This window comes from Malaclemys terrapin, chromosome 6 (assembly GCF_027887155.1).
Source record: "Malaclemys terrapin pileata isolate rMalTer1 chromosome 6, rMalTer1.hap1, whole genome shotgun sequence".
Taxonomy (NCBI): domain Eukaryota; kingdom Metazoa; phylum Chordata; order Testudines; family Emydidae; genus Malaclemys; species Malaclemys terrapin.
The window spans coordinates 81,404,235-81,430,226 of NC_071510.1; the positions used below are offsets into that span (position 1 = coordinate 81,404,235).

The 25,992-nt window shown below is 43.5% G+C and overlaps 1 protein-coding gene across 4 annotated transcripts in view; it reads left to right on the forward strand.

Moving 5' to 3' along the window:
- Positions 1–25,992, forward strand: part of EDIL3 (EGF like repeats and discoidin domains 3) — a 437,917-nt gene that overhangs the window by 186,431 nt on the left and 225,494 nt on the right. For all 4 annotated transcript variants that reach the window (XM_054032539.1, XM_054032542.1, XM_054032540.1 and 1 more), the window contains one exon: positions 15,262–15,390. In XM_054032539.1, coding sequence (XP_053888514.1) covers positions 15,262–15,390 — 129 coding nt within the window. The remainder of the gene's footprint in view (positions 1–15,261; positions 15,391–25,992) is intronic.

The window sequence follows — 25,992 nt, forward strand, 5'->3', positions numbered from 1 at the left end:
ATTTGTTCACCCCTCTTTCTCAGTGAAGGATGATAGGTATTTTATTTTTGATTTCTTACCTTTTTAGCACAACAGAGAGCTGACACTGTACTTTTTTGAGTGTGAAGAATCAGATTTTGAGGATGATGTGACTGATGGATGAGATGCTGGTTTAACTGTAGTATCTAAACAAATGTTGATATTTGTAAATGTATCTCATACCACGTTTTTAGATGACTATCTTTTTGTGGGATGCTTGGTTTGACTCTTTGTTTACTGGTTTGGGTCAAGTACAATGCTGAAGAATTTCTCAAAAATTCAGTGTCTAGTGAGATGATTAAAGACCCCTTGACCCTAAAAGAGATCCTCCCACATTGCTGGCAGTATCTTCTGCCTAGAGAAGGGTGAGTGGTAACCTTTTTTTAAACTTTGACTGACTCACATTGAAATATGTTTGTTAGTGAACATGGAGAGGCTTAGCTTGCAGCTATGTATTGTTCTTCCAGACAGCACTTGTAGACTGGTAGTGAATACTGAGCATCATTTGCCTCCGACACCTTACAGAGAGAGAGAATCCTAAACTCACAATATTTACAGTTCTGAGGATTATAAGAGAGAGCTCCTCCTCCAAAAGACCCCCCTTGCTTAAGGGAGAGTAGAGGGGGCTGGTTTTTTTTTTTTGTCCCCCCCAACCCGTGCTTTCTAGCCCTTTAAGCAGCTACAAAATGGCTGCTGTCAGCTCTGCAGCTGTTTTCTCACTCTGTTTCATACCTTGCCTCCTGGTGTGCTGGTTGTAAACAGCTCTGCTGCTAGCCACTTTAACTCAATGATTGCCTTTGATATACATTTTAATAATACTTCCTCTTTGCTCAGTTATGCCTCGCATAAGACTGAGCTGGGCTGAGAAATGGGAAGAGGGTTCACTGCTTGAGCAACAATGTCTTGGAGTTTTACTTTCTTAGGTATAATCAATGCTTCCTGGGCACTGGGAGGAGGGTGCTAGGAGGCTTTGCTTCATACGTGTAGCCAGCATTTCCCACCAGCTCAGCTCTACTGGTATATATGGAGCTGAGGTCTTGCCACTGTTCCCCACAAAATATCTAGACACTTCCACTTCTTGGTCCTTGCAGCCCTCCCCCCACCCCCTATGCACACACACCTTGAGTGTCCAAGGCTTGCTGCCTAATTATATCTGCCCCATATTTGAATACACTGGGGGGGGGGGTGTGGATTTTTTCATAACCCATCTCATCACCACTCCCCGGTTTATATAGTGTTTTTCATCTTCCAGTGTGTTTCACAAACATCAATTCAACAATTTTCTTCCCAGAAATGGCAGGCTGCACAAAAGACAGAAAAGTAGGGCTGGAAATCTTGGAAGAAACAGGAAGTGCAAAGAAATTACATTTCTTTCTTATTTCAAACATTCGTTTGCACAGCCCTCAAATCAAAACTAAACGTTCAGATCATTCCAAACTGATTCATCCATTTTTAGTATTTATTATCATTGTCAAACTACATTTTACTTGGAATGGCAGGAAATCATTTTCCCATTTCAGTGCTTTGGTATTTTAAATACAAACAACTTGTCTCATTTTTCAAATGTTCAGTCACCAGCACAAGGTTGGGTTATCCCAAGTGTGTACATTTTTATGGAGATTGAATTGACTGTTCTTGTCAAAGAGGCAAAGAAGTAACATGTTTCTGCCTTAAGTCCTTTTGCTATTCCATTGAGAACACGTTTTTAACTTCCATTGTATAAAAATCTCAGATATTTCAGTCACAGCTTCTAAAAAATTCAACAGCTGCCATCTTTTAAGTTAACTTTTAGTATCTTTCTCATGTAGCATGGGATTTCAATTGAATATCAATGTTCTTAACTTTTGAAGATTAATTCCACTTATTACTGTTGGCTATTGCCAATGGAATTGTACAGAGGAAGACTCAAAAGAGCAGCAAACTGAATAGATTTATTACTTTTAGTGTGCAATTAATCTAGTTGACATTACTTTATATGAAAATGGATAAAAATGCCTGGAAAGCATACTGTTGAATTCAACTACTCATTAATATTGATCAAATGTTATTCTCTTTGTGTAAGAAGCTACTTAAAGATTACCTACAAAAGTATTACAGCACTATTGATTAAAAAACAAATCCCTGAAGCCTATTGTGTTTTAAAAGTAATTTTACAAGATTTAGTTGTAAAGAAGGGTGGTTACAAACTTTGTTGTCTGTATAGAAGATGAAAATAACACAGAATATCAATTTGAGTGAAAGTTGGGTTTTTCATTCTACTGACAATATGATGTCAGCTGTGGGATGCATATATCTAAGGAGATGTAATCCCCTGATCCTCCAAAGAGAGGTGCATAGTCAACCCCCCATGCACATATGTCTTTGCAGGGCTGGGAAGAAAATGAAGATGGGTTGATGCAGAAAGATACTTAAGCATGGGAGTAGTCTCATGGACTTCAGTAAGACTACTCACATGATTGAAGTTACACACATACTTAATTACCTTGCTGCATCAGGGACTCAAGGAGGTATTCCTGTAGAGATACCGCAAAGACAGAGAACTGTAAAGTTGGTGCCTAATTTAACTTCAGTCATTCCTTCTTTTAGAATGTAAATCAGGCTAACTAGCATTTGTAATTCATTTCTTTTAGTAAACAAAATGTTTAACAAGTGCAAATTAGCTGATTGGTGTTCTCTGCTTTTCAGTGAAACTCCTTTAATTAAAATATTGGCATTGCTTTCAAATACATTTTTCTGAAGTACCAATTTCTTTAAAAGAAACAGAAACAAACAAAACATATTACTAGTTACTAAGGCCTTTTCTACACTGCCACTTTACAGTGCTGAAACTTTGTCGCTCAAGGGTGTGAAAAAACACCTCCCTGAGCACTGCAAGTTTCAGTGCTGTAAAGTGGCAGCGTAGACAATGCACCAGGACTGGGAGCTACGCCACTCGTGAAGGTGTTTTTACAGCACTGGGAGAGCTCTCTCTCAGTGCTGGTGCCGCAACTACACAGCCACGTTAAAGCGCTTTAACTTTTCTAGTGAAGACATACCGAAACAATGTTGTCACAGTTCAAGGCAACTGCATCTGTATTTCCCCTCAGTGGTCTAGCAAGAGCACCCATTCTCAGGCATGCCGTTCCACAACCATTGCCTGCACCTCACTCCATTCTAAGTGTACAAGCTGTCCCAACTGTCTAAACAGGCCTACTTGCTTTCTCTTTCGAGATGGTTAACAGTAGAGCACTATGCGGGACTATTTTTTTAATCCCATCCCGCCCCACAGTACCTACTCCCACCTGCTCCCACATTGTTTGTTGAATTTTATCCCGCTCCCGCTATTATGGGAGCGGGTCCTGCGGGACTCATGGGATCCCAGGCCCGCGGCAGAACTCTGTTAACAGTGTGACTGCCCACAGTTGTAGGATACCTGATAGTACTTTCTAAGCAATCCTATTTTATTCTTAAAGTAAAAAGCATTCTAGAAAAAACTTTTAAAAATGACTAAAGAATCTATACACATGCTAATACGCTTACCAGAAATCACCCCAACCCTAACATGGGCTCTGGGAAGAGTAGTCCATCAGTACCCCACTCAAGAGGTTTCCTTGTGGTTTCAAGTTGATCACAGTTTCAGTTCAGAACAAGCACCCAGTCTTATGGGTCCTCAATAGGCCCAGTCCATCCAAACATTCCCTAAGGACTGGGGCCCTCTGTGGACTAAGGGTCCTGTCCAGTTGCTGGAACAGGAAGAATGTCTTGACCCTGTTTAAAACCAGATTATTTATCAAAAACTCCTTTCTTTTTCTGTTGGTCAAGTTCGAACAAGTATAAGCAAACCTCTCAGGTGGAGGCGGGTGGCTTCAAAGGGCTGATAACCAGAAGAATTACATTAGCATCCCTCTCTTCCTAAAGGAGTTACAGCAATTCCAGAGTAACACATGCACAATTGCATTTCCAGAGTAACACATACACAATTGCATTTTTAGTACAATGATCCTCAAATATATTAAACCTAATTCGATAAACTTTACTGACTTAATACATTATCTTAATTCCATAGGGTTTGTCCAGGGCATGGGAGGATATTGTTAGTCTGCTACATATGTAGTTAAAATAAAAATAAGTCCCCGCAGGGGTTGTGTTCATGCCCTGTGGCCATCATCCCTCCCCTTGCCATATGAGGGTGGTGGTGCCCCAATACCCTCAGTTCCTTCTCACCACCCATGGCTAGAGTCGGAGCTTTCAGTCTCAGTTTCTGAAAATATTTTTCTTGTCTATACTAATTAGGTTAATGTTAATGTTAGCATAGTATGAGTTAGAGTAGTTGGCTGCCCTGTGTGATGCCCTCACTGGAGTTCTGCATTGTCCATCCGGGGGGCAGGGGGTGCATCACCAACATTGATCCCCACACAAGGTGCTTGTTGTACGTTGTGTTCCATTTGCAAGTCATTCACAAAGAGGACTCAGGTGGCAAAAGACTTGTGGCTGAAGCAGCAATTTCAGCACTGAGGCCCTCATCCGATCAGCATGTAATGCTGCTTGAAGTAATGCTGCTGGGGCTCTGGCATTTCCCCCAAGAGGAAGAGGGCCCATAAAATAAATTGGGATCATTCCAAGACTTGGGGGGAATTCCTCTTCTATTTCTAAGAGGAGTGCTGATCAGCACCATACTCTGGCACATGGGATGGCCGATCCCCCATTCCTCCTTGGCACCAATGCTGCCCCCACATTGGGCTTCAGACAAGTCTGATCATTTGTTTGCCCCATTGGGGCGGGCTCCCCTGTTGTCATCTGAGAACCTCTGGTACACCTCAAGATCCAGGTCAGAATTGTCCTCCCAATACTCATCGGATAGGCTCCAGAGATCATCCTCAGATCACCTATTGATGCCGAGATCAACATTGCAGTTGGTACAGGGGCTCTTGAACCAGTGCCTGCTGGCCACAAATGACTCATCCATATATATAGCTGCCTCTTTGGAATCTTTGTGACACTCTTCAGTCCCTGAAGTTCCACTCCAAGATCTGCTCCAAAGATCACCAATGCAGATGGGACCCTTACTCCCAAACCATCTCAGTGGCAAGTGACTGTTGAGTCAATTCCCTTTGGATCTCTAGGGTTACTTCAACTAGATCCTGTGGTTCAAAAACAGGACCCATTGTTGGCACAGCAGACCTCCTCTCCCTCAATGCCTGAGGACTTTATGGCATAACAGGACACCCTGAGGCATATGGCTTGTACCTTAGCTATCCAGAAAGAATTCCAACAGAAGAATATGCATAAACTGCTGGATATTCTCCAATCATCAGCTTCAGGGAGAGTAGACCATCTGATAAATAAAGCTTTTTTTGAACCTGCAAAATCCCTCTGGTCTTCTCCAGCTTCATTGTCTCCCATGGCAAAGCATTCGGAGAGGTGAGACTTCATTTCTGTGCAGGGTTTTGAGGGTTTTTACTCCCACCTGGCCCATAACTCTCTAGTGGTAACTGCAGCAAATGGCCGGGCATGGCAAGGAAGGTATAAGTCCACTCCTAAGGACAAAGAATCCAAAAGGATAGATTTAATGGGGAGGAAGATTCACACCTCCACTTCCCTGCAAATGTGCATCATGAACCAGAAGGCATTGAGCTCTAAATATGACTGTCAATTGGGCAGCGATGTCCAAGTTTGCAGACAAGTTGCCAGAACCCTCCAGGGAAGAGTTTATGGCATTCATTGTGGAAGGTCTTGTAGTGGCCAAGGCCCTGTTGCAGTCATCTTTGGACTTGGCAGATGCCTCAGCCAAAATTATGGGATTGACTGTGACTATGAGGAGAGCCACATGGCTTCAGAATTCTTTGGGAATATATATTCTGGCCATGAAGAGACACCACTACAGCGCTCAGAAGAAACAGTTGCAATACTGGCCACAGTGTTTTTTTGGACAGTCCTCCCTTCCTATAAGGCAGCAAGCCTATTCCTGGAAGGGCCATGAATCCCAGAGGAGAAGGTCCTCTGGTTCTGGATTTAACCAGCCAGCTCCCCACCCAACCCATCAGCATCCACTTTGACTCTCTTGTGTCTAGGACTGCAATCTAGTGGTGACCTCTCCTTCTCCATCCCCTCTGTTCAGGGACAGGCTGGCTCATTTTTGTGGTGTGTGGGACTTGATTACCATGGACAACTGGGTCCTATACCCGGTCAGAATGGGTTATGCCATACAGTTCCTCTTCATCTCTCGTACCCTCCCGCATATCCCATCCATCTTCAGGGACCCCTCTCACGCGACACTGCTCCTTGAATAGGCTCAGTCTCTACTGGCTCAGGGGACAGTAGAGGCAGTCCCACTGCAGTATGGAGGATAGGAGATCTATTCCTGGTATTTCCTGGTTCTCAAGCCCAAGGGAGGGATGAAATCTATCCTTGATTTCCACAATCTCAATATATACATCAGATATGTGGAGTTCCATATGGTCACCCTAGCGACTATCCTCCCTGCCTTGATTCATAATGACTAGTTTACTGCCCTGGACCTGCAGGATGCTTATTTCTACAAAGCAATCCTTCTGAGTCACACAAAGGTCTTCAGGTTTGTCGTAGCTGGCTGGGACTATCACTACATTGCAAATGGATCATAACAGCGTGCCTTCCCATATATGGATGATTGGTTACTGAGGGGACAAGTCCAGAGAGGAAGTCCTCTCTCTTGTCCACTTCATGCTACTCAATTGTTTAGTTCTTAACCTAAGCAACGGGAAAGGGAAATCAATATTGGTTCCAAAGCAAAGAATTGTGTTCATTGGGGCCCAGATAGACTTCAGGAATTGGAGAGCATTTCTGCCAACTGAGTGATTCCAAGCGATTCGCCACCTGTGTCTGGAGCTGCATTTTCAACCCTCAACCACAGTCCAAGTATGCCTGAAGTTGCTAGCGAATATGGCTGTAGGCACGCAGGCTGTGCCCATGTCCTCTTCAGATGTGGCTGAAGTTGGTCTATCATCCAAATCGTCATCCTTTGGACAGATTGGTCTGACTTCCTTTGCCTATCCTGAACTTATGGTGGTGGATGGTTCAGGACAAGGTATGCCAGGGTATTCCCTTTGCATAGCCTCCACTGGCCAGGACTGTTGTTACTGGTGCCACTTTAATAGGTTGGGGAGTGCATCTGGCATAGGTGCTGTGATGGGTTGCCCCCCTTAGGATGCCACCTGATGTGCTAAGATACCGCTGAACTTGCCTGTTATGCCAGCCTGGGCACCCTTTTTACCTGTCTTGCTGAGCCAAGCTATTAAGCCTCCTGCAGCACACCCACAGACAGGGCCACACCCAACTGCAGAATGAAACACACTGATATCAGTTCTGGAAAGACACAGCTTAAGGTACTTGTCCCAGCATTCAGGTGTCCACCTCTCTTGGAGTGCAGACCCAAAGATATATTATGAAATCCACCTCCTCCCTCAATGTGGAGGAAGGTATGCACAGCCTCTCCCCCCTTAATAAGTTTATTAACTACAAAAAGTGAATATAAGAGATAAGACCGAACAAAGCAGATTATTGAGCAAATAAAACAAAATATTCAAGCTAAGCTCAATATACTTGAGGAACAGGTTACAAAACGTAATTTCTCACCCGAAATATTGTCACAGGTAGATTACAGAAAATCTGGAAAAGCAGCTGCACTGGACTGCAGCTGGAAACTTCAGGTGTTTCCACTCACAAACTAGATGCTGTCCCAACCTGGGTTCAACCCTTCTCCCCTCAGTTCAGTTCTTGCTTCCAGGTGTTTTGGGTGGGTGGGGAGGCAGAGGAGAACCATGATGATGTCACTCCCCTGTTGCCTTATAGCTCTTGTGTATGACGGGACCCTTTGTCTCCCAGTGGAAGAACACTGGCATTTCAAATGGTGGGTCCAGTACCAGGTGACTCAGACCCATGCCTCTGCAGGGCTGTGGCAGCCATTATTCCTAGGCTGTCTGGAGTGTCAACAGGAAGACTAAGCTCTTTCACAGTCCATTGTCTTTGCTAAGAAGCCATTAGCTCTGTCTGTCTTTTCCATTGTTGTACCTGAAGGGCTAGTTTGGGGGTGACACCAAAGTAACACATTTGAAATACAGATACATAGTCAATATTTCTAACTTTAGATACAGAAATGATACAGGCACATAAATTGGATAATCACATTCAGTAAATCATAACCTTCCCAAAGATATCTTACATGTGCCTCCACTGGCATAAAGTATATCTTAGTTATGTCATATGCATATTATAAGCATATTTTCATAAAGAATATGGAGTGAAACATCACAAGTGCTGACTTTTGTTTTTGCCGGTGGGTGCTTTTCAAGAGGTGTCAGTATTGGGGAAGGGGGAAGGGAGTGGTCACCCTGCCAGTTTTGTGGGGAGGCTATTTTCAGCATATTTATACACTTCTTTCCTAGTCTAGTTTACTGAATGTGTCTATCATTGGTATCTTTACTATTTTAATAATGATTAAATTGTTATGAACTTCATAATTACATTATCATGCAATCACCTACAAGCTGTTTTCACTAACGTCCCAGTTTAAAGACATTATGTCTCACTGTAGCTTTCTGGATGAGTCTGTCAGCAATCTTATTCAGATTTAGTTCTCTGGTATTGTTTTGTTGAAAGTTAAAGATAGAGCCCCCAAAACATGAAACTTATAGCTCTTTTAACTTTAAATCATTCATTTCCCAGTGTTGTTTGACAGTAAACTGTGGGTATGTTTACACTGCAATCTTAAGTCTACTTCAGTTAAGTAAACATCCAGCTGCACCGTAATTAAGTCAGTAGTGCCTGTCCACACCATACTCTGTGTGTTGGAGGAGCGTGTCCTCACTAGCAGCGCTTGCATCGATGCAGAGAGCAGTGTACTGTGGGTAGCTATCCGTAGGGCCGGCTTTACGCCAATTCCCCCGAATCGGGCCCCACGCGTAAGAGGGCTCTGTGCTCCAGGTCTTCGGCAGCACTTCGGCGGCACTCTGGGTCTTCGGTGGCGGGCCTCGTCAAAACTATTCAGATTGGGCCCCACACTTCCTAAAGCCGGCCCTGGCTATCCCACACTCAACTCACTGCAGGAGGTTTTGGGAAGGGCTTGCAATGCCTCATGGAACCAAAACATTCGTGCAGGAATGACTTCAATGTCCATGATGTAGTTTTCACCCTACCTCCCCTGATTTCAATTGGAACCCATCAAAGGCTGGCATAGCCACATGCATGCCATATCACCTGAGAAGCATGGACCCATCTCAGCTGTGCGCTGTTGTTGTGAGCATTACAAACACCACACACCTTATCCTGCAGTATTGCCAGAGGCACGAGAGGGGCTGCTGTGCGGAACATTGCAGTGCCCTTCAAGAAGCTCTGCTGGAAGCCATAGAACAAAACAATTTCTGGTTGCTTCTGGCAGTCACTCAGCAGCTGAACATGGTGGAGCGCCATTTTTGGTCCTGAGAAACAAGCACTGACTGGTGGAATCACATTGTTATGCAGTTATTAGGTGACGATCAATGGCTGCAGAACTTTTATATGCGTAAGGCCACTTTCCAGGAACTGTGTGCAGAGCTCCCCCCAGCCCTGGTGCATAGCAACACTAAAATGAGACCTGTTCTGACAGTGGAGAAGCGAGTGGTGATCGCCGTGGAGAAGCTTGCAATGCCAGATTGCCACCAGTCAGTGGAGAATCAATTTGGAGTTGGTAAATTCACTGTGGGAACTGTTGTGATCCAAGTATGTCCGGTCATTAATCTCCTTTTACTAAGAAGGGTTGTGACTCTGGGCAATGTGCACAAAATACTGGATGGTTTTGCCGCAATGGGGTTCCCTAACTGCAGTGGGGTGATGTATGGCACGTATATCTCTATCTTGGTACTAGACCATCTTGCCAAAGAGTACGTAAACAGAAAGGGATACTTTTCAATGGTGTTGCAAGCGCTGATGGATCACCGGGGCCATTTTACCAACATCAATGTGGGATGGTGAGGGAAAGGTGCATGACACAGGCATCTTTAAGAACACAGGTCTGTTCAGAAAGCTGCAAGCAGGGACTTTCTTTCTGGAATGCAAAATAACCACAAGTGACGTTGAAATGCCAATAGTGGTCCTGGGAGACCCAGACTACTGCTTACTCTGGTGGCTCATGAAGCTGTACACTGGATACCAGGACAGCAGCAAGGATCAGTTCAACAATAGGTGCAGCAAGTGCAGAATGGTGGCTGTTTAAAGTGTCGGTGTCGCAATTTGCTTACTAGGTTAGACCTCAGGGAAAGCAATTGTCCCATGGTTATAGCTGCCTACTTCATAATATCTGTGAGGCAAAGGCAGAAAAGTTTCCATAGGGATGGGGCATGGAGGTGGATAGGCTGTCTGCTAATTTTGAGCAGACAGATTATTGGGCGGTTCGCTCAAGGTCTGCTCTGCCACCTGTGTGCGCAGAGCTAGAACAGCACACAGGGAGAACACACACACACACGGCCAAACCTCTAACCACACCAGATACCAAGGCTATAAGAAGAACCCATCATGGAGCACTGTGTCTCAGGGTGGCTTTGAAACCCCATTTCAGTAATGAGGCACAGTAATGTGCACAGCTTCTCTGTATTGTGCCTTCCAATAGTATGAACCTTGCTGTGAATGCTGGGTTTTTGTCTCCAGCACATCCTCTCTGTTGCTTCACTTTCCCTCTTTCTCCCCTCCACCCCCCCTTTAAATGAATAAAAAATAATTCATTCTCAAGACATGGAGTTCTTTGACCAAACATACTGAAACTTAATGATCACAAATAGAATTTAACCTCAGACACATGGTGGAATAAAACTGGAAGGGAAAAAAACCACATTCATCTTGTCTTTAAAAGCACAGTAGCCTTGCTTGTCACACATCATCGTATGTGCGGCTTTTATTCTTAGGACCCTCCCCTGGGGTTGAGTGGAAGGGATATTGCATTCCCTGCCTCACCTCCTGGAATGTTTGGGAGAGTGGGAGGGGGAATACGGCGATGTTGGAATGCTGTTGTGCAGGGGCTGCGGAGGGACTCTAGTCTCAAGGTGTTTCTCCTGAGGGTCAACCAGACGCCTCAAAGTGTCTCTTTCTTCCTTCAGAATCCCTAGCGTCTCCTGCTGCCTGCCATGCTCATGCTTCTGGGCTGCTCTCCTGTTTGCTATGTCCAGTTTTTCAGAGAGAGAAATCCTCCAGGCTTTCTGCTCAGTGTCTTCTGTCCCAGAAGCATTCACTATCTCATTTAACATGTCATCACGTGATCTTTCACCTTCATCTTATCTGGGAGAGCCTCTCCGCTCATGTGGGGGAAGAGCTGAAGACCGCACTTTGAGCTGTAAGCCATGAAAAGCACAAAGCAACCATTGTCAGTACAGACCAGGTCTAGTGCGGAGTTGCTATATAAAAACCACTCCCCATATTTGAAGGACGTTTAAGGCAGAACATTTTCATTTATTCAAGGTATTCCTTGAACTGGTTTGCTGTCCCAGGCATGGTGAGTATAGCCCTGGGGCATGGGCACCGGACCATCAGCAGCATTGGGCGGGCAACCGACAGCAGGACCGGAGCCACCTCCCCTTTGCAACTTGAACATAGTCTTGAGATCGGGGACCAGTGTTCCCCTTCCCAAACTGCAAGCCTTGGTAGAAGCTGCGCTGGGAGAGGGTGCTTGTGGTGGTGAGTGGGCACCACAAAATTTCCCTTCCCCCACAACCAACTCCCTAGTGCCACTGCTGATAGCTGTCGCCCAAGGCTTGCAGTTACTGAGGTCAGTTCTGACCCCTGCCACCTAAACTACAGCCATATTTTGGAAACCGTTGATGAAGGGAACAAATACATTATTTTTTGCACAGGCACTATTGTTTGTGGTCTGAGCAGATGAAATGAAAACTACCACCGTCTCCCCTAGGTGTCCCTAGCTGATATCACTCTCCTGAGGGTAACAGAGGTGGCAAGGGAACAGATGTTGCAAGCGTCCAGGTACAGATTGGGTCCTTATGCTGCTATGCTGTATACTGCAATGATGCCAGCCAAATTAATACTGGAGTGGCACGGGAAAGTATTCTACTGTGGAGAAGAAATAAGGAAGCCCTCCCCAGAAACCATCTGCAATGGATTGCAGAACACCTCCATGGAAGGTTCCTGGAGATCTCTATGTAGGATTCTTAGGCCACCCCTATATACATAAACAGTCTTTTTCATGGGGCATCCTCTGCCTAGCTCATGCAGCCACTGAGGCAGATAGCCACTTGACCTCACCTTGTTAATTTTAATGAAAAAATAGAGTACAAGAACATGTGACCCCAAAAATACTATTTGAAATTGCATACTCATCAGAGGTTCCTTCCCTGGCATCACGCTCAGCCACGATGCTGTTCTGCGACTAGCTGGACTGCTCTGAGGTTACAAACAGCTCCTGGCTCTCCAGGAAAATGGATCCCCTGCTTGCCTGTCTCCTATTCTCCTCCTTCTCTTCTTCATCCAAGTCCACCTACTCAGCATTGCCTGCGCTGGCCTAGAACTTCAACTCCTCAGAGGTATCCACGCTGCTCTTGGGAGTTGCGGTGGGGTTGCTGCTGTAGACTGTTCACGTCCCTTGCCTTCTGGTATGCCTGCCTCAGGTCCTTGATTTTCACGTGGCACTGCTCTTCAACCCAAAGCTCTTGGTAACTTTTACTCTATGTGAGGTGGTGTCAGGAAATAAATCAAGGAAGACATGGCCGTCCAACCAATAGATGACTGGCACAAACAGGACAACACAAGAGTGCTTTCACTTAAAACTAAACTTTACTTCGTCTCAAGCACTTGCACACGTCCGCAACAAGTTAGTAAAACACCCCCAACCCTTGATAATTACTGAAGCTGAATGTGGTTCTCGAGAGGCACAGCGGCAGCCCATGTGCTTGTGGGGAACACAAGATGCATCCAGAGGGAGAGTCCAGTCCTGAAGAGTCCCCCTGCCTCAAACTTTTCCCCTTTATTTATACATTAGTAATAGAATGCCATGTCCCTTAAAGAAAACTTGTTAAGCAAGTAGTTTCACTGGTCAAGCAAGAGCTTTCCTTCTGATTATTGATTAACTAGGTGTGTGGTTTTCCCAATGTTTGCGGCCTTGAGGCCCCAATAGATATTCCTGCTCTTCTAAAATGCATATATCAGCAACTTCAACACAATTCTTATCACGAAGGACACAGGGTCAAGCTGCCCTTTCTGTGGCACCCAAAACTCCCTCCCCTCCTGTCTTGGTCAAGCTGAGTTTGCTACATGGCCACTTTATGGCCTGCTGACTTGGCTGCTTTTAGCAATAAGCCATAGTGGTTTCAGGCACTTTACTGGTTTGCCAAAATCTCCCCCTACAGTTTGGAGCTGTGCCTGCACAGCCAGGAGCGGCGCCAGGGTTTTTAATGCCCTAGGCAGGGGTCCTTCCGCGCTCCGGGTTGTCATCGACAGTTCTGCGGCAGGGGGTCTTTCCGCGCTCCTGGTCTTCGGGGCACTTCGGCAGCGGGTCCCGGAGCGAGTGAAGGACCCTCCACAGAATTGCCGCTGAACACCCGGAGCGCGGAATGACCCCCCACCGCCGAATTGCCGCCCTCCCCCCCAAATCCTGGTGCTGCCTAGGTCGCCTAAATGGAAGCGCCGGCCCAGTGCACAGCCTCTTCTCCTCACAGACCAAGAAGATCCACTACCTCCTGGGTACTCCAGGCTGGAGCACATTTGGAGTGTGGAGCCGCCATGATCAGCTGGGCAGGTGAGCTCTCCATGCCAAAAAAACAGGAAAGGGAAATTCAAAAGTTCCTAATCCTTCAATAGGGTGGGGCTGTTTCCTGTATACCTGGCTGTTGTGCAGTGGAATTGACAACATTTACCTGAGTGGTCACAGTGGAGAATTGTGGTACACTTCCTAGAGGCCAGTTAGGTCGACGTAAGCAACGCAATGTCTACACCGCCTCTATGTCAATCTAACAAGATCAAATTAAGCACTACACCTCTTGCAGAGGTGGAGTAATTAAGTTGATGTGTCAGATGAGTTATGTTGGTGGAAAGGACCTGGTAATGAAGATACATTCAGTATTAGGTCGATGTAAGGCAGCTTATGTTGACCCAACTGTGTAGTGTAGACCAGGCCTATGTTGTAGAATGGAAAAATATTTTCTCTTTTTACCACAAAATAAGATTTTAAGTGGCTGAATAATTACAAGGCTTATACCACTGCATTTCAACAATGGAGATTAGCTTCTGTGTGTATGCGGAGAGGAGTTAGGGATGGTAAAGAATGTAAATAAAATAGTTTTGTAGTGCTCACTTGAGATATTTTTAAGGCATGTTATTGATTTTTAAATGTTCAGATCACTGACTACCAATTCTTCGTGAGGTAAGACTGGAAACAATCTTTATCAAATGCAAACATTTGTTCTTATAGGAATTTTATTGGTCAGTATAGCTGAGATATTAAAAAACATATTGAATGGTAAATGTTTTCAACACAAAACAGTTAAAAAGAAAAGAATAAACAACTGACCTAGATTTAACGTAGTCTAGTTATTTCAAGGCATCCACAGTCTATATAAAAAATAACATTTACTGTACTTAGAAACTCTACCAAAACACCCACTGTGAATGAGAGACAGACAAACAATTAGATCTCATGGTTGTATGCAGCAATTTTATTTTAGCTATCACAGCATGTGTGTAGTAGAAAGAAGTGATTTCATTTATGAAAGGAACTCTTAGAAGTGATTTGAAACAGATAAGTTAAGAAGTTGCTTATCATGGAAGGGAAAATTGGTTCAGATAACCTAATGACTGGTGTATACCGTCACATGTTCTCAAAGTGAAACTCACCCAATACACGACATCCTTCATGCCACTAAAGCCCCATGAAGGGGCTGTGCAGGCATATTTGAGGTGAAAGTCCTTGCATACCTGGTAAGCCTAGTAGATCTAGGATTTGTATGCAAATGAGTAACTGCCATAAGAGTTACTTGATGAATATACATTACCTCATTTACATAAGTGGTAAAACTCCCATTGTTTTCAATGGGAGTAAGATCAGGCATTAATCCCATGTTCTTCTCTTGTACTAAAAATATAATGCTGTGATTAATGAAGAGTGACATGCTTCATAATTCTTCATGTTAATAAAATCTACGATGGTAAGTAATCTGAATGAAGTGAAGGGTAGATTTTAGTGGGTTAGTGGAATATATAATGTGGGGGTTTAAATGAAAACACTTAAATTACTACATTATTTTTATCTTTCAGGACCGTGCCTTCCTAATCCCTGTCATAATGGTGGAACCTGTGAAATTAGTGAAGCGTATCGAGGGGATACATTCATAGGATACGTCTGTAAATGTCCAAAGGGATTTAATGGAATTCACTGCCAGCACAGTAAGTTTCAATACTGTAACTTTTATTACATTTATGGACAAGCGCTTTTAAAATCTCTTTCTATGTTTGCAGTATTAATACTGACACCTGTTCTCATTTCCTGGGACATCTAATTAGTAGGTATTTATGCCATGACCAGGTTAGTGCTGTTGAATATTGAGAATACTACCAATTTAAAATTACTTTTTCTCATGATTGTTGATGCTGAGCCATTGACAGGAAATGAAACAAAAATTAAATTGGTTGAGTATATGCTAAAAATCTAGTGCTAAAGAAAGACTAACCAAATTCTGCTCTCATTTACTGTGGGTGTAATGGAGAGCAGACATTGGCCTGATGTCTCTAGTACAGAGACATCTTGTTCTAAATGGAGAAAAGGCTTTGGGTTTTGTCTTGATGTTGATGCTGATTAATTTGATTAATGACAGCTGAAAATATAAAGGGTAGTTAAAAGGAGATCTTTATTTTAGTTAATTTTCTAGATCTTCTTCATCCCACTTTGATAGGAGCTAAAGAGGAGTATTCTAAATCATGATGTTTAATTCAACAGAGAGATTTTCCTGAGGGTTGGAAGCTTCAGATTTAAAAAGGGATGGACTTCTAAATTTGATGTTTTTAAGCCCAATATTTGGTCCACTTTCCATTTCATATAATTCACTGGAAAAAGTCCACACACTTCTAACTTAAATTTCACATTACGTTATGATCATCGTATTGATATTGGTTACATTTTAAGCATGTATAGTTACAGGCCAGAAAACTTGTATTGATAATCAAGTCTTACTCTAAATAAATCATTAATAGTAAACCTCACACTGTCAGTAATGTCTCTGGAGTTTATTAAAAATTGTATGAAGGGAGTCCCACCCTATTACACTTAGCCAATATGCAGATTTTAGCAAAAGAACAGCTTTTACTTTAATTATGCAGGAAATGTATGCCTCAAAGGTCTCCAATTAATATGTCAGTAGTAGTTCATCAGCAAAGGGCTGATCAATAGGAGTCATGAATATTTATCATCAAAAGAGTAACTAGACCATGAACTCTGCTGTCATGTTCTCATCCAATAAATGAGACTCCATGATCTAGAACAGTAGGAAAGTTAAATAGAAGTTCGGGGCTCTTGAAAGATTCATTTAACTCATTCGGCATTAGTGGAATTAGTGTTTGTGTAAGAAGAAACTATGCTCCAAGGCTTTTCCCCCTGCAAGGCCTTAATAAAAAGACCAATGAGATTGTGGAAGAATATAGTTAACCCAGTTGCAGCCTGTCTGGCTACTGTAGCCCTGTCCGAGGCCTGAGTACAGAAATTGCAAAGGCAAATTTTGCAAGTGCAAAAAAGTGTGATGGGAAAAATAAAGTGGAAGTACAGAAGACCAAGGCATGGTTCAATGCCAAAGAAGACCTGACTGAGCATCAAGTGGAATTGAAATCATGATTCAAAATCAGGCTCCTCACCGCATTTTCCTGAAGGTGAGGTGGTATGGTCCATAATTGGTGTTGGACAGATTTGGCCCCTTTGTATACTTGCTAGACCTGGGAAATAAAGACAAAGCTGGGCTAATGCAAGTTAGTTCAAAGCACATAAAAATATGTAAAGAAAGAAGCAAAAAAATAGTTTCTTCCCCTTTTGCTTTGTAAATTTGCATCCATGCAGTGGTGACAGTTTCCAACGTTGGGGGCAATCTTGTGGTTTAGGGTAGTATTATACCTGTACAGAATCTGCAAAGCTATTCATGTCACTCTCCCTATCCATTTAAGAGGACAGAGATGTCAGTGTGCTGCTAAGGCAGACAATAAGTGTTCACCTGGTCTCGTGGCGAAACCCTACAGCACCATGCTTATGGTCATAAGAGCAAGAATTAATCTACCATGCTATGCATGGGTGTCGAAGGGCATACTATGCAGAGTTTTAGAAGGAGACCCTAATTCCTGTGCCACAAAAACCCTAAAACAAACAAACAAAAAATACATTGGTAACCATACTGAGTGGCACAAGAGTTGGGGTCTCCTTATAAAATTCTGCCATCATTCAAAACTAAACCTCAAAATTAACTCCTTAACTAATACATTCAAGCAAGCCATGAAGAAAGGAGAGGGGATTAGTATTTTAACCCTGCAGCCAAAAGCCTTAACTATCCGTAATATGCACTCTATTACACAAACTTTAAAATAAATTAATGGTCAAGATTGTTAAACAGCACATTGATCTGGGCCACACTAGTGGAAAAGGGAATTTATAATAACAGTGGATAAAATAAGCCTGGAACCTGAAACGTGGAAAAGCATAGGATCTGCAATGGACAGTATGTAGACGGAGCATGTTGAACAGGGATTGGTTCCTACAAAGTAGCCAAATCAATCCCAAAGCGTGTAATGTAACGTAATGCACAGTAATGCAACATATGTGTAAATGTATATAAAGGAAGAGGTTTGCTGTATAACTTTGGGTCTCTGATGTACCTTGCATCCACCCCCTGTGTTTGAGTCTTACCAACTCAGTATACCTTTGCTATATGCCAAATAAAGATACTTGAGTAACATAATCTGGAGTTGAACTAAATTAATAGGAAGCCAAGTAGAAAGAGGTCTTGGAGAAAATACTAACAAACTGAAATATGGACCTCAGGATTTAGTCAAATAGCACCAGCTGGACTGTGGAAAGAAACCTACTCAAAAACAATAGTGGGTGATTCTTACTTGGCTTAATACTGCATTTTAGGCTCTGACTATTTATTCAGGATTACACACTAAATATTTATTGTCTAATAAAATTAGACATCAACGTGTACTTAAGATAGCAACTCTTGTATTATATGAGGATTCTTAAATATAGAATGCAGTCATCAAGCAACAGACATGCCAATAAGTGATGTTAGCTTAAGTTGTTTTCATGGTAATTAATGGAAATTCTGTTTTATAATGTTCTGTCTACACTAATAGAACAGCAACCACTATTCTTTCACAGAACTACATTTTCCTTTGTTTCATCTTTGTTTCTTTCTAAAAGCTGCATTAATATAAAGGAAAACAAAATCTTAATTTTGAAATGAAAAGTTGTAACATTTAATTTCAAAATGGCCATGGTGGGGGGATGGGGAGGGATGGATCTATTCACCAAATTCTATCAGAATTCATGAATAGTTTTCTTGCTCCAAGTGCATTATTTGGTGAATTTACTTACTGTTCGGGGCGGGAGAGGGGGGAGGGAAAATCCCAGTTCTACCTATGTATAATAGTGACATTTTACCCGGTGTCTGATCTGGACTGTTGAACAGCTGTGTCCCCTCAATTCTCCAACCTAGGGTACCTTTTACGCCGCTTTGCTGTGAGAGCAACCACTCCTGCATGTAAATTACTCCCAGCTATACTGTCTGAGTGCTATGGCCAGGCACTCTTCAATTACATTGCAGAACACCAGAAAATTCCCAGTCCTAGACTTTCCCCCAGAACTGTACATCTGATACTGTCCAGCCCTTTCCTGGACAACACAAACTCATATAAATTCTGTCATCTTATTAATAGAAAATGATATGCACAAATTCTATCATCTCAAATGGAGTTTCCCAAACACTTCAGCACACTGGTATCTCTTTTAGCCAAAATCCTTTGCAACACAAAGTTTTATGAACTTATGAAAAATTAGGACTCTAAACTCCTACTTTCCTGTGTAGGAATTCAATTGCAAATTCATTACAATTCAAATTAAAAATCTGTCAAAATCGGTCCAGCATAAGAAGTTAAATTAAAATGACCCCATTCCAAGATACATAACATCTTCTAAAACTATTAAAATTTCTAAAAGATCACACACTAATTTAGTTTTATCTCAGATTTCTTTAATGTTTAATATTCTCCTGCTAAATCAATTACACTAGATGATTGATTTTGCAATCAAGATACACTCCAGAAGCTGACATTCTGTCATTCATGTTAACCAGAATCCAATCAATATTTCTGAGACACCCTGACCTTTTGCTCATGTAAATAATTGGTATGTAAATTATAAAAGAACAGTATTAATTTTACTGATTTCATATGCCATGTTTGATTGCAATATTACACATTAAGTGTCAACACTTGTCTCAAAAGTTTCTGATACTCCACTAGCAAAACTGGGGAGGAAGATATTCTAAATAACATCATTGCCAGACAGTCGGGGATCATAACGAAAAGCAGGGATGGATTTGGATGGGAAAACCCAGATCCCTCAGATCTAGTTCTGATACCTTCACTGAAATGCTCAAGGGGTAAGGAACTATTAAATATTCCTGATATATTAGTACATGGCAGTCTCCCTCTCTGCAATCCTCGCTTACCTTGTATAGTGTTTTTCTACATATATGAAGGTCTAGATTTCAAATGCCTTACTCACACTGGGGAGAAGTTAGCTATATGATGTCAACCTGGTGAGCAACAACAGGAAAATCAGGCTCTGAGTCAGTATTGAGTCAGGCTCTCACTCAGCATAGCTGTAGTGGTCATTACACTGCATGTCATAATTCAGATGAGAACAAAGTCAATTTCTCTACTGCCTTGGGAGCTTTATGGTTGAAAATTGTTATGTAAATATAAATATTTACCCTTCATCAGAAGCAAGCATAATTAGAGTTTATTATACTTCTCTTTTATGACTGCGAATGACAAAGTTCTGTTAGCCTATCTGAATGCACCTTTTAAAACAGAGGGATAGTGATCTGCACTACTGAATCAACATTCATCATAAAACATTTACATTATCAACATCATTAATTAATCATTTTATGAGACATAATAATACAGGGCAAATAGCTGCTGCTCTGAAAACAAATGCCTTGATATTTATTATGTCTAATGCTTCAGCTTTGCTTTAGTATTTGCAGTAGGAGACCATTACCGTGTAATCATATACTGTAACACTGTCTATACCTCTTAATCTTATTCAAAGGAGAAACTGAGTTATCCAGAGGCACAGCTGGAGAAAATCCATCCATTTCACAATTTTGGGGTTTTCCCTGGTTTTTGATTTGCCCCTAAGAATCCAAGACTTTATTTTAAAACTTTTATTTATTTCTCTCTTCTGGCTGGGAAGATTACCCTTCTGTATGTAAATGAATGCAGTGAATGAGTTACTGCCTGCCACTAGACAGACAGAAACAAGAGAGAGGCCCACACTGAAAAAGTCAAGTGAAACCTGGGGATGTTCAGATGTGGGGGTTTGGCTGGGATGTCGTTTATATTCTTAGAGTGTTAAGGGGAAATACTTACAACAATACAAAAATGTCCTACACTGCTAGAAAACCAGACTAGGTTCAAAGTCTGGGTTACCACCTCCTAGGGTTACCATATCTCATAAATAAAAAAAGAGGACCCTCCACAGGCCCTGGCCCCGCCCATTTCCCCACCCCTAGCCCCGCCCCAACTCCGCCCCTTCCCCACCCTAACTCCGCCCCCTCCTCCTTCCCACTCCCAGCCAGGGGGAAAGGGCTGCCCCAGTGCTACCAGTTTCACGGTTTCCCGGGCAGCCCCCAGACCCTGCGCCCCCAGCCGGCGCTTCCCCAGCACAGCTGGAGCCCGGGAGGGGAAGCGCCCAGCCGGGGGCGCAGGGTCTGGAGGCTGCCCAGCAAACCGTGAAGCCAGTAGCGCTCAGGCTTTGGGCAGCCCCTATGCCTCCGGACCCTGCGCCCCCAGCCGGGCACTTCCCCTCCGGGGCTCCGGCGGCTCTGCGTAACTTACACTGTATAAGTTACACAGAGCCAAAGAGAAGCAGAGCCCCCGCAGCTGGAGGCTCTGCTCCTCTTAGGCTCTGCTTAAGAGCCGGGCTGTCCCAGCGCTACCGGCTTCGGGCAGCCCCCGTGCCTCCGGACCCTGCGCCGCCGGAGCCCGGGAGGGGAAGTGCCCGGCTGGGGGCGCAGGGTCCGGAGGCAAGGGGGCTGCCCGAAGCCGGTGGCGCTCGGGCAGCCCGGCTCTTAAACAGAGCCGAAGAGTCGGGGAGGAGCAGAGCCGCGGCGGCTGGAGCCTCCAGACCCCGGGGCTCTGTGTAACTGACACAGTGTCAGTTACACAGAGCCGAAGAGGAGCAAAGCCTCCAGCGACTGCGGCTCTGTGTAACTGACACTGTGTCAGTTACACAGAGCCCCGGCGGCTGGAGGCTCCAGCCGCCGCGGCTCTGCTCCTCCCCGACTCTTCGGCTCTGTTTAAGAGCCGGGCTGCCCGAGCGCCACCGGCTTCGGGCAGCCCCCTGCCTCCAGACCCTGCGCCCCCAGCCGGGCACTTCCCCTCCCGGGCTCCGGCGGCGCAGGGTCTGGAGGCACGGGGCTGCCCGAAGCCGGTAGCGTTTGGGCAGCCCGGCTCTTAAACAGAGCCGAAGAGTCGGGGAGGAGCAGAGCCGCCATTTTCCCGGACATGTTCGGCTTTTTGGCAATTCCCCCCGGACGGGGGTTTGACTGCCGAAAAGCTGGACATGTCCGGGAAAAAGAGGACGTATGGTAACCCTACCACCTCCATAGGTGCCGACTTTCTAATGTGCTGGGGGGTGCTCCCCCCGGCTTCACCCCAGGCCCTGCCCCCACTCCACCCCTTCCCCCAAGTCCCCCCACCCCAGCGCCTCCTGCACAGTGTGGAACAGCTGATCCATGGTGGGTGGGAAGGGCTGGGAGGGAGGGGGAGGCTCTGACAAGGGGGCTGCCATTGGGTGCTAAGCACCCACCATTTTTTTTCTGTGGGTGCTGCAACCCTGGAGCACCTATGGGCCACAGGGCTCCTGGGCGCGCACAACCATGCTAGCCAATCGCACTGGCCCGCGGAGCCCCCAAAGCGCAGGGCAGTAACATTGTATGCATAGGCCAGTTGATTCAATTGCTTATTCTTTGGGTTCAGACCCCCTGTCCTCCGATTCAGAGTGTCTGGACCCTTATTGTCACACCCTCCCCATTGTTAAGTTACTATGGCTATGGCTGCGCTAGAGAGCTTACAGCTGCACTGATGCAGCTGCACCTCCGTAAGCTCTCTAATGTAGCCACTCTCCTGTCCGCTTATATATTCCATCTCCTGTAAGTGACATAGTGCTGTCCACTTAGGTCGGTGTAACTTATGTTGCTCGGGGGATGGCTTTTTCACACCCCTGAGTGACATAAGTTCTATTGACATAAGTGGTAGAGTAGACATATCCTGAAATTGCATCCTGCTGCTTAAATCCATCCTTGTTTCTGTCCCCTTCACCTGCAAGTCCTGATCAAAGAAAAGGTGCTTGTATACCAGAAAGTGACACTGACTCTTAATAGTCTAGTTTCCCTGCCCAAACTGATTGCAATGTAAAAAGTAAACAGCATATATGGTGAAAAGTAAATCATTTTTAGTAAGCTCAAGTTTCACATAGAGAGGGTTTCTTGTTTTAAGAAAACTTATTTTGCCTTTAACCTTGTATATAGATTGAACAGGAATATTAATATCACTCCAGTACACATGCTGTGGAATAAAACAGTCTTAATATAAAATAATAATGTAAATGTAAAATTCAATAAAACTGCAAAACTGTTCCCTCAGGTGATTGCTCATATAACTCCTTGCTTAGATAAGGAGTGAAGAAGAGCAAATAGCACTCTCATTCAATCAGGAACTTTCAGAACTTTGCTGAACCAAAATAATTGGTTGCAAACTTGATTGGAAATGTTTGACATTGATGAGGTGGACCTTATGAGACCTGACTGGAAGGAAGAACATTCATTAAAGTATTTTCCTAGAACAGAAGCCTTGAAAAGGAAATAAAATGCAGTAAACAAGCTCTAGTAGTCAGATCATCAGAAGTAGTTTAAGATGACTGAAAGGGCATCCATCAAACTTGACAAGAGGGAACACAGCAGAAGTTGACTCCATTCATAGAATTTTAGGAAGCTGAGCCAGTAATGCCTTATGTGAAAGTGTTGAGAGACCAATGAGTGCTTCAGTGGGTTATATCAGGAAGGGACAATCCAACCATTCGGAGCAAGAAACCTCACAGTAGACTGATATTGCATAGGAGTACTTGTGGCACCTTAGAGACTAACAAATTTATTTGAGCATAAGCTTTCGTGGGCTAAAACCCACTTCATTGGATGCATGCAGTGGAAAATACAGTAGGAAGATATATGCATCCAATGAAGTGGGTTTTAGCCCACGAAAGCTTATGCTCAAATAAATTTGTTAGTCTCTAAGGTGCCACAAGTACTCCTGTTCTTTTTGCAGATACAGACTAACACGGCTGCTACTCTGAAATCTGATCTTGCATAGTCTACCTCTACATGAAGATTTTTATCCTATTCCCTAATAGTTAAAGATTGGTTTTTGACCTGAAACATGAAATTATTTTTTTGTTAGCAGTACAACTATTATAACACTGAATATTCTTGTTATTCATATAGATGCTCATCCCCTTTTTGAATCTTGCTAAGTTCTTGGACCTGGCAACTTCTATGGGAATGAGTTTCAAAGTCAAATAATGTGTTGTATGAAAAGGTATTTCCTTTTATGAGTTTTATACTAGCTATCTTTCAATTTCTTTGAATGTCCCATGTTCTTGTATTATGAGACTGGAAGAAGAGAAGCTTCTGAGCTACCAACTCCATATCGTTTATAATTTTGTATACTTCTATAATGTCCCTTCTTATTCATCTCCTTTCTGAGGTAAACAATCCCAGTATTTTCAGTCTCTCTTCAAATGGCACTTTTTCCAGGCCCCTAATCATTCTCATTGCCCTCCTCTAAGGGTCCTCCAATTCTGCAATATCAGTTTTGTGATGGGGTGACCAGTATTGCACACAATATTCCAGAGGCAACACAACTGATTTATATAATGGTCTGACAATATTTTTCCATTCCTTATACATCTTACTATCTTGTTTGTCCTTTTGGCCACAGCTGCACATTGAGTTGAGGTCTTCACTGAGCTGTCTATCGTGGAGCCCAAGTCCCTTTCCTGAAGTGATACAGTTAATTTAGACCCCATTAAAGTGTATGAGTATTTCATCTTTTCCCCCTCCAATGTGCATGACTTTGCATTATCCATAGTGACCTCACAATAGGGCATAAGTGGGACTTAAATGGTGCTTTGGCCTTGCATGGGTCCTCTATAGAGGAGTGAATTTCACCCTAGGTGCAAGCTGGCTAAACCTCAGGTTGACTGAAATATTGTAACAAACTCTCTTGTTGCTATAGTGTAAGTACCTTTCTACAACTGGAAGAAATTATTTTCCTGCAGAACAAGATACCTTTACCATTTAAAATTATACACCCTCAGCAAGTTTGCAGATGACTCTAAACTGGGAGGAGTGGTAGATAGCTGGAGGGCAGGATAGCATACACAGGGACCTAGACAAATTAGAGGATTGGGCCAAAAGAAATCTGAGGTTCAACAATGACAAGGGCAGAGTCCTGCACTTAGGACGGAAGAATCTCATGCACTGCTACAGACTAGGGACTGAATGGTTAGGCAGCAGTTCTGAAGAAAATGACCTAGGGGTTACAGTGGATGAGAAGCTGGATATGAGTCGACAGTATGCCCTTGTTGCCAAGAAGGCTAACGGCATTTTGGGCTGTATAAGTAGGGACATTGCCAGCAGATCGAGTGACGTGATCATTCCCCTCTATTTGACATTGGTGAGGCCTCATCTGGAGTACTGTGTCCAGTTTTGGGCCCCATACTACAAGAAGGATGTGGAAAAATTGGAAAGAGTCCAGTGGAGGGCAACAAAAATGATTAGGGGGCTGGAGCACATCACTTATGAGGAGAGGCTGAGGGAACTGGGATTGTTTAGTCTGCAGAAGAGAAGAATGAGGGGGGATCTGATAGCTGCTTTCAACTACCTGAAAAGGGGTTCCAAAGAGGATGGATCTAGATAATTCTCAGTGGTACCAGATGATAGAACAAGGAGTAATGGTCTCAAGTTTCAGTGCGGGAGGATATTAGGAAAAACTTTTTCTCTAGGAGGGTGGTGAAGCGCTGGAATGGGTTACCTAGGGAGGTGATGGAATCTCCTTCCTTAGAGATTTTTAAGGTCAGGCTTGACAAAGCCCTGGCTGGGATGATTTAGTTGGGGTTTGGTCCTGCTTTGAGCAGGGGGTTGGACTAGATGACCTCCTGAGGTCCCTTCCAACCATGATATTCTATGTGCAGACTGTTGTTAGAATTAGCAGCAGCAGAATTAGAGAACTTTCCGATCTACAACATGAATCGTATAGAACAGATATGGAACAATGTCTGCTTCATACTTTACTTTCAGTCTGAGCAAAATCCTATATTGACGTGTAATAGAAGTCTGGTTAGAAAAGGAATGCAGAGTGGGCCCCTGATAAATTTGGAGACTGGAATTCAAGTGCCCATATAATAAAAAAGTGATATATTGAATAAAAAAATTGCCTCCTCTTTAAATCCTGTAACAGTTAAAAATCTCAGCATAAACTCAATATTTGTCTTATAAGGTAGTGTAAGGATTAAAATATAGTGCTTCTGCAATGGATTTTCTCATAAGAGGAGTAGTTATTTATTTTCCTAAATACATTATGGAAAAATACTAAGTGTGTTTCTTACCAATATTACATAGAAACATGTTTACAAAACTATCAAAAAGTTAATCCTTTTCAGAATGT